This window comes from Vanacampus margaritifer, chromosome 18 (assembly GCF_051991255.1).
Source record: "Vanacampus margaritifer isolate UIUO_Vmar chromosome 18, RoL_Vmar_1.0, whole genome shotgun sequence".
NCBI lineage: Eukaryota > Metazoa > Chordata > Actinopteri > Syngnathiformes > Syngnathidae > Vanacampus > Vanacampus margaritifer.
Genome location: NC_135449.1, coordinates 473,308 through 480,444, shown reverse-complemented (window position 1 = coordinate 480,444; position 7,137 = coordinate 473,308). Strand labels below are relative to the sequence as shown.

The 7,137-nt window shown below is 45.0% G+C and overlaps 1 protein-coding gene across 2 annotated transcripts; it reads right to left on the bottom strand.

The window, feature by feature from the left end:
* Positions 1-1,432: 1,432 nt before the first annotated feature.
* LOC144037999 (pleckstrin homology domain-containing family A member 1-like) lies at positions 1,433-6,977 on the bottom strand. Of its 2 annotated transcripts, none has more exons than XM_077550008.1 (12): positions 6,826-6,977; positions 5,519-5,778; positions 5,389-5,445; positions 5,215-5,260; positions 4,568-4,665; positions 3,904-4,017; positions 2,911-3,039; positions 2,636-2,704; positions 2,483-2,547; positions 2,020-2,083; positions 1,842-1,931; positions 1,433-1,755 (listed from the first exon to the last, which is right to left on the bottom strand). In XM_077550008.1, exons 2-12 carry the CDS (start codon positions 5,657-5,659, stop codon positions 1,585-1,587), a joined length of 1,044 nt encoding a protein of 347 aa, XP_077406134.1. In that variant the 5' UTR covers positions 5,660-5,778; positions 6,826-6,977; the 3' UTR covers positions 1,433-1,584. The 2 variants fall into 2 exon arrangements, with proteins under 2 accessions (XP_077406134.1, XP_077406135.1); XM_077550009.1 differs by lacking the exon at positions 6,826-6,977 and adding an exon at positions 6,662-6,819.
* Positions 6,978-7,137: the final 160 nt, after the last annotated feature.

Below are 7,137 nucleotides of genomic sequence, written 5' to 3'. Positions count from 1 at the left end.
GATTATACAGTGGACCCCCGCCTATTCGCGGTTTCACCTATTAACGTATTCAAATTTAATTTTGGGGCAGGGTGACATTTTTTTTGTGTGTGTATAGAAAATGCTTATTTGTAGTATTGTCGAACTTATTTTTCAAGTGTTTTCAGGGGGGTCACGACAATTCTAAATATTTCCGAGACGGAATTGAGCCTTGCGTTTTGTGAAAACTACTGGCATGAGTATTTTCCAATCTACCCACTTTTTAAAGCATTTTTCACTCCCAAACTGTTTTGGAGAGGAAACATACTAACCTTTAACTGACGTTTATACTGCCCCCAGGTGGCCAAGGTGAGCACAACAAAAGGAGCAGCACAAACCTCACAACTGAAGCAAAAAAATGTGACAAAAACAGTTCAATTCTCGACATTCTATTTCATGACATAATGTTTTTATTAAAGAGTGCTAAAAGCACATCAGAAAAACACTTGTGTAAGTGTATTTACGTAATCCTGCTACACGCACACACACATGCGCACGCACACACACACACACAGTGCATGTTGTGCGTTATGAGCTCAGTCAGCGCGAGTGAACATATTTTAGGAGTTAGCGATGCCGCGCACGCCAAGACAACACCCTGTCCTCTGTGCCGTGCGTGTGTCGTTTCACTTCCAGGCCGTGTGGCGTCGGCGTCACGAGCTGTTTGGCTGTGGAGCGGGCCGACCGGGACCATTCCGGTAAATGAGGGCGAACCGTGTGTCCTCAACATAGGCCACGCCCACAAGCGAGCTCCCGACATCCACTCGGATCATCCAAATGTTCTCCGGCTGTTAATGCACGTCTGCCGCCGCGGCCTGCCTCTGCCCACCCGTCGGTCCGCAGGTGACCTCCCGAATCCAAGACTTCGACAACAACAAAAAGTCCACAAGTGTGTTGAAGGCGTCCAAACGTTTTCTTCCCAGAAAGCCTGCCTGCGTTTGCGCGTGCACGAAGCCACCACATTCCAGTCACCTTGAGTCAGTCAGCAATGATGTCGTCGTGGTGCTCAGAAGACGGACGAGGCGCCACATCGAAGCTGCTGTCAGCTGCTTTCTTTTTATGTCATTGATTTTGTTCCTAGTTTTTCCTGTTTATTTTCTATTTTGATCATTTGTTTGTTTTTACGTGATGATCTTTTTTTGGGGTGCCATTTTTATGCGATTCATTTCCTTACTTACATTTTCTTGGGTTTTCAATTGTTATTCAGTATTTTATATCGCTTTTGACTTGTCTTTAACGTGATGAATTTTGCATTCTTTAAAATGTTATTTTTCTATTCTTGAGTCTTGATGTGGTTCTTGAATTGCATTTTTTTAATTATTTTTTTTACTTGTTGCTGACCCGGTTGTTGCGGTTTTTGACTGTTTTTTTTTTTTATGTTGCACCATCTCTGTGGAAAAAACCTAAGAGTGAGTTACCACCTCAAAGCGACATCTTTGGGTGTTATTTGGAGTATTTTAATAATAAATACACAATCAAAAAAAAAAAAGTAAATCAGGAGCAGAGCAAACTCCAAGTAAGAAAAAGTTAATGAAGCTGAGGAGTCCCCACCGTCCTTAAAACAAATCACTCGGGTTCGAGATCCATCTCCTCCTTGCTGCACCGTTTCCATAGCGACTCGTCCCCCGCCGCCATCCGCTGGACTTGGGCATCTTCTGAGGATTGTGGGTGAGGGAGCGCCTCATCGAAGTCCAAGTAGAACGTGGAAGAGGAGGTGACGGCGGGCGAGCTGTCATCCTGCAGAGAAGAGAGCAAGTGATGATGATGATGATGATGATGACGATGATGATGATGATGACGATGACGACGAGGGAGAGGCGCACCGAGCTGGTAGAGCATCCCGGGCCACGCTGGGCCACGATGGCGCCGTTGATGGCTTGAATCCAGCTGTGCATTTCCTCGGGACTGTCGGTCTAACACACACACACACACACACACACACTTGTGTAAAGACACACACAAGTGCACAAGAGAGCGTCTTGTTCAGGTGCGTGTGTTTACCTGCAAGTAGAAAGTTCTGGACGCTGTGAGCATCTCAAAGAGGTTGTCCCTCATCATCAGTTCACTGCACGACACAAGCAAAACGTGCACATCTCGTTCATTTCAAAAGAAATAAAATCTCTCGCGCACGCACGCGCTTCTACTTTTCTCCTTTGCAGCAAACGATTATCGTCACAGCGCCCTCTGCTGCTGCGAGTGAAAAATGAGGACAAAGTTCAGTCAACTTGTCAAACGTTTGGGGTCCGAGGTCGAGGACACCCTCGTCATCCAAACGTCTCCCTACCATGTCAAGCCTTCAAAGTCACAGCAATGAAAAGAAAAGAGTTCACATTTATGCTTGCAAATTGAAATCTTTTGTTCCTGTAGTGGAGGCCTTGGGTTTGAAATGTTCAAATTGCCGTAACAAAATGTGCTCATTTGCATGAAGCTCATGGACTTTTTTAAAAAAAAATTAATTCATCACCTTTGCTTGCACTCTTGAACTTTGAAGATGTCCTTGAGGGGAATCACACGCAGCGCACCCGTGTCCTGTCAGCACACACACACAAATGTACAGCAGATGCTTTGGATTAACGCACGCACGCACGCACGCACGCACACGCAGTCGGGAACCCACCGAGTCGGTCTTGAAGTATCTGAGGGCGTTTTGATCCAGCATGAAGTAGCGCCGCTTCCACGTCTTCATCTAACACACACGCACGTTTGGAAATTACAATTCTTTTCATCATAATTCAACAATGATTGAATACTCCGCTCAGTTGGATTTAAAGCAGACTTTCAGTAAATAAAATAAATCAATATTCAAATTACAAAATGAATAATAATAAATATGTCATTAATATATGATCGAAATAATAATAATAAAATATGATTCCTGTCGCAGGATCTCACCACAGCTCCCTGTTTGACGCAGAAGCCCGCCTTGATGACATCCTGCTCTTGGACTTGGCCGGACAGGAAGTAGGCCTTGCCGGAAGCGGCGCGCTCGCGCTCGTCTCCGTTCGGACCGTCCGCCAGCTCCTGCCACGCAGACAAACAGCAACGGCTCAGCCCAACGTCGCAAACTCACTTCGACATCTACTTTGATGAGCGATTAAACGGAATTGTCCAAATCGATCTCAGTCTCTCAAGGTGAAACATTCTCCGATCTCTCACATCCTCCATGAAAGCAGACTGACGGTTTTGGTGGTTTTTCAAAATAAGACTTTTGCAAACATTTGTTTTGACGTTGCAAAACCACAAGCAACATTTTGGCATTCAGTTTTTATTCACAATTTGTATAGTGTGCTAACTTTTTTGGGAATTTGGGGTTAGTAAAAGATCTGACCAATATTTAGGAGTTGTTTACATTAAATGTCCCATTTCTTGACTCAAATAGACCCAAGAAGAGGATTGGTCCATTTTTTGATCCAACTGTTTTTAGAGTGCAAAACGGGTCACAATACCGCTTTGGAGTTAAAAACAGTTTGAAAAAGATTCCACAGACTGATAAATGAAATCATTGTTCGGCCATATTTCAATCATGTGATTCCCCAAACTTGCCTTTAAGTGGACGTACTAGAAATGGCGGCAAGCTGCGATTAGCTGACATACCAGAAAAACAAACAAATATTTACGCCGTGCTGCAACTGCCAGTAGGTGCCACTAGATGGCACCAAAGCAACATTTTGATGGCTTTAGTCTGCGCACAAAAGACAAGTTGCAACTTTCTCCATCACGGTGACTCATAGTTAGTCAGCGTTGGGCTGGCGAGTGATTCCAAACCCAGCCGCAAAGCGCTTGCTGGCGTCGTGGTGAAGTCTGGAATTCAAGGCGTGCGCTCTTGCGTGCGGCGGCGTGCGTACGCGCATTCCTTCGCACAGGTCGGGACCCGCCCAGCCTCACCTGAGTGGCCGTGACGATGGGGACGCCGCCGACGATCTCCGTCTTGTAGGAGACCTGCTTCAAGGTTGCCAAGACTTCCTGAGGCGGGTCGGCCCCCTCGGTGACCTTTGGCACCTGCCAGCAGCCAAGAAATCAAACGCATTTGGTTGGAAATGACAACAAAAATAAAAATGGATTCAGAGAAGAACGACCACAGTGTTTGTGTTGCTGGTCGGTGTGTGTGTTAAAGTAACCCTTTATTGAAGGTTTAGAATGATTATGAAATTGATGATCATTTTCATTTATGGCATTTCCTATTATACAGTATGTTAGCATTAAGCTAGTGGAGTTTTTGTTGTTTTTTTAAGACTGAATTACATGTGGATAAAACACCACCATGACAACATCAACGATGCTAATTTCTGTTAGCCTGTCTATGGCATTTCACATGACATGTTAGCATTAAGCTAATGAGCTTTTGTTAAATGGAATTACATGCATGTAAAATATTCCCCCCTCCCCCCAACAACCACAAGGATGCTAATTTCTGTTAGCCTATCTATAGGATTTCCCATGATATGTTATCATTAAGCTAGTGGACTTTTGTGAGACGGAACATCGTGGCTGCTGCTCCTTAAATGTAGCTTGTGCGAGGCGTGACGGTGCGTGCACATGCGAGGCTTACGGTGATCTTGATGGCGTTGTTGAGAACGGCAATCCACTCCACCAAGTCCTGTTGATCGTTGGCCTGCAGGTAGAACTTGCGCCTTCCCGCGTTTATAACTGTACAAAGAGACGTCGTCACACGAGTGGTAGCAAAAAGTCAACTTGACATCACTTTCACAACATTTAGCCAAGCAAGTTTCACGTCCTAAAATGAGCAACTTGCGCCCGTCAATTGACGAGCGCGGCCTACCACCGGAGAACGAGCATCAAGACGCTAATTTAAACTCGGTCGAGCACATTTGGCACGAGGACGCAAAAACGTCAAGAAGGTTTGTGCTGCTTTGTCCCACTGAGCGGCGGACGGACACTGGAGGAAGCGCGAGGAGGGACGCGGGGGGGAGTCCTCCATTTTATCCACTCAGACTCAGAGAGTATTTGTCAGGAAAAAAAAATTCTTCAGGGTTCAGCCAATTTTTGGCATCTCCATTCATTTTAATGGAGGGATACGATTTAAGATGTTTTGATTAGGAGCGTGGTCGGCACATAAAAGAATAAAATAACACAATTGAAGACAACCTTGAACCTCAACCGACAGCCAGAATATTGCCAATGGAAAATTTAAAGAAAGAAGGAGAAAGCTTCCAAGACTTCCGGACAGCAACTCACCAAAGCAGAACTCCGCTTTCGGCCTCTGTTTGGTGCCATCGCTCACCTGTGGACAAAAAAAAAAAAAACGAGAGATGTGAAAATGGACCCAGCACACAGGAAGTCCAAATGCTGCAAACAGGAAGTCCGAACGGTGAGGAACTTCCTGTTTGTGGTCTACGTGTGCTTGCTCACCTTGGACATGTAAGACAGGTTGAGACAGCCGACATGCTGGGCTCCTTCCGGAAGATTCTGAGCGAGGGGATACATGCCATAGTGTCACTGGTGTCGTCCAACATCCGCACGCACGCACGCACGCACGCACCTGCGGGTTGTCCATGTACCACACGAGGCTGTCCCGCTGCGCGCCGAGGACAAAGTAACGTCTCAGGAACTTCCCGCTGCCCTCCGCCTGCTCGATGTCCAGGAAGCCGCAAATGCGATTGTGTCGGTCCACGTACGGCATGGCCACCACGTCTGACGGCTCCGCCCACGCCGTGACATCACAGGTACGCCGCCGAGCACCAATCACAGGTCGCTGACGACGCGCCGGGACAACATCCAATCACGGCCAAACGGGAAAAACTGACAGCACAGCAAATGTGTGTGGCTTACAGACAACAATTAATCAATTAATTAACAATTATTTTGATGATAATTCATCATTTAGAGCCTTGTTTGAATTTAAAATGTAATTAAATGCTCGGATTTGAGCGTCTCAATAGGAAATATTGTCTGATTTCCTGCCTGATGATTTTTGCGCTCTATCCAAATAAGATATTTGCAGACTTTTACTTATGGAAAAAGCACTGAACATTTTTGCAGATTATCCGACAGATGTTACAGACCAAACCAGTAACTGAATCGCAATGAATTCATGTTTGTTTTTTGGTAAAGTGATGGAAATAAATACACATTTTTTAAAAAAAAAAAGTAAAGTTACATTGTATCACTGACGAATCAAAACAATAAGTGACACATTTATTGATTATTAAAATAACTGTTAGTGTCGAGTAGTTTGTTTTGCCTCACTAGCTAAACAGTTGTTAATTTGCTAAGTAGTCCAAGTACAAGTAAGTTGACTCTTCGTCCTCACTAAAATACAACTAGTAGTCGTTCTACCAGCCTTACGACTTACAGGAAGCCCTTTGAGCATTTTAACTAGTACGCCTGTTTGTCCTACTACTAGTGAAGTGCTAGATTCCAACTACTTGTATTTGGACATGTTACTAGTCGTACTAGTAGTACAAACCAGTAACATGAAAACGTAGGCGTTCGACAGTACGACTAGAACTCGCGCGTAGAAATGTCGTGCAGTAAGTAGCCTACTGGGGGAAAAAACGTTACTAGTTGCACTGTAGTTGTGCTAGTACGCCACAAATTGTCAGGACAAAATAGTGAGGCCAAAGAGCGTACTAGTAATCGGTTATTGGAAATTAGAATAAAATGCTCAAAGGGCTTTCCATACCTGTACAAAGCAAGTGTTAGCATCTTCCAAAATGAAAAAAGAAAGAAAGAAAAACTTGTAAACAAAACAACGAGCAAGTATCTCATCCGAGCTGGACAAAAGCGAGCAAATTCCTCATCAAATGGATGTTGAGTCCATAGAACATCCGAGTTTCGTTAACTTACGAGTTGTGCTCACTTCGACTTGACTTGGTTTGATGAAAGCTGAACAGGTAGCAGCGTCACGTCAAAGTCAGACACGCACACGATAGTAAGTGTAGATGTGGCATTGACTGACGAAAGCTGCGTGGAGGTTGCCGCCATATTGGATGTGGGACGCGCTGCCTGTAGACGTTGTGCGATGATCGTTTCCAGTGGCTGCCCCCGCGACTCGGCCCCGGATAAGCGGTATATGATCGATGGATGGATGGACAGATCCATATGTGTTATGGGCCCACTTTTTGATAAGATGATGACTCCATTTTATTTTTTTCCCTT

Excerpts from the sequence above, each read along its gene's own strand:
- LOC144037999 (XM_077550008.1), bottom strand. The coding sequence starts at position 5,659 with ATGCCGTACGTGGACCGACACAATCGCATTTGCGGCTTCCTGGACATC. Across the intron at positions 4,666-5,214 it reads GAAAGCGGAGTTCTGCTTTG|TTATAAACGCGGGAAGGCGC; the intron begins GTGAGTTGCTGT and ends CTCTTTGTACAG. Across the intron at positions 1,932-2,019 it reads CCAGAACTTTCTACTTGCAG|ACCGACAGTCCCGAGGAAAT; the intron begins GTAAACACACGC and ends TGTGTGTGTTAG.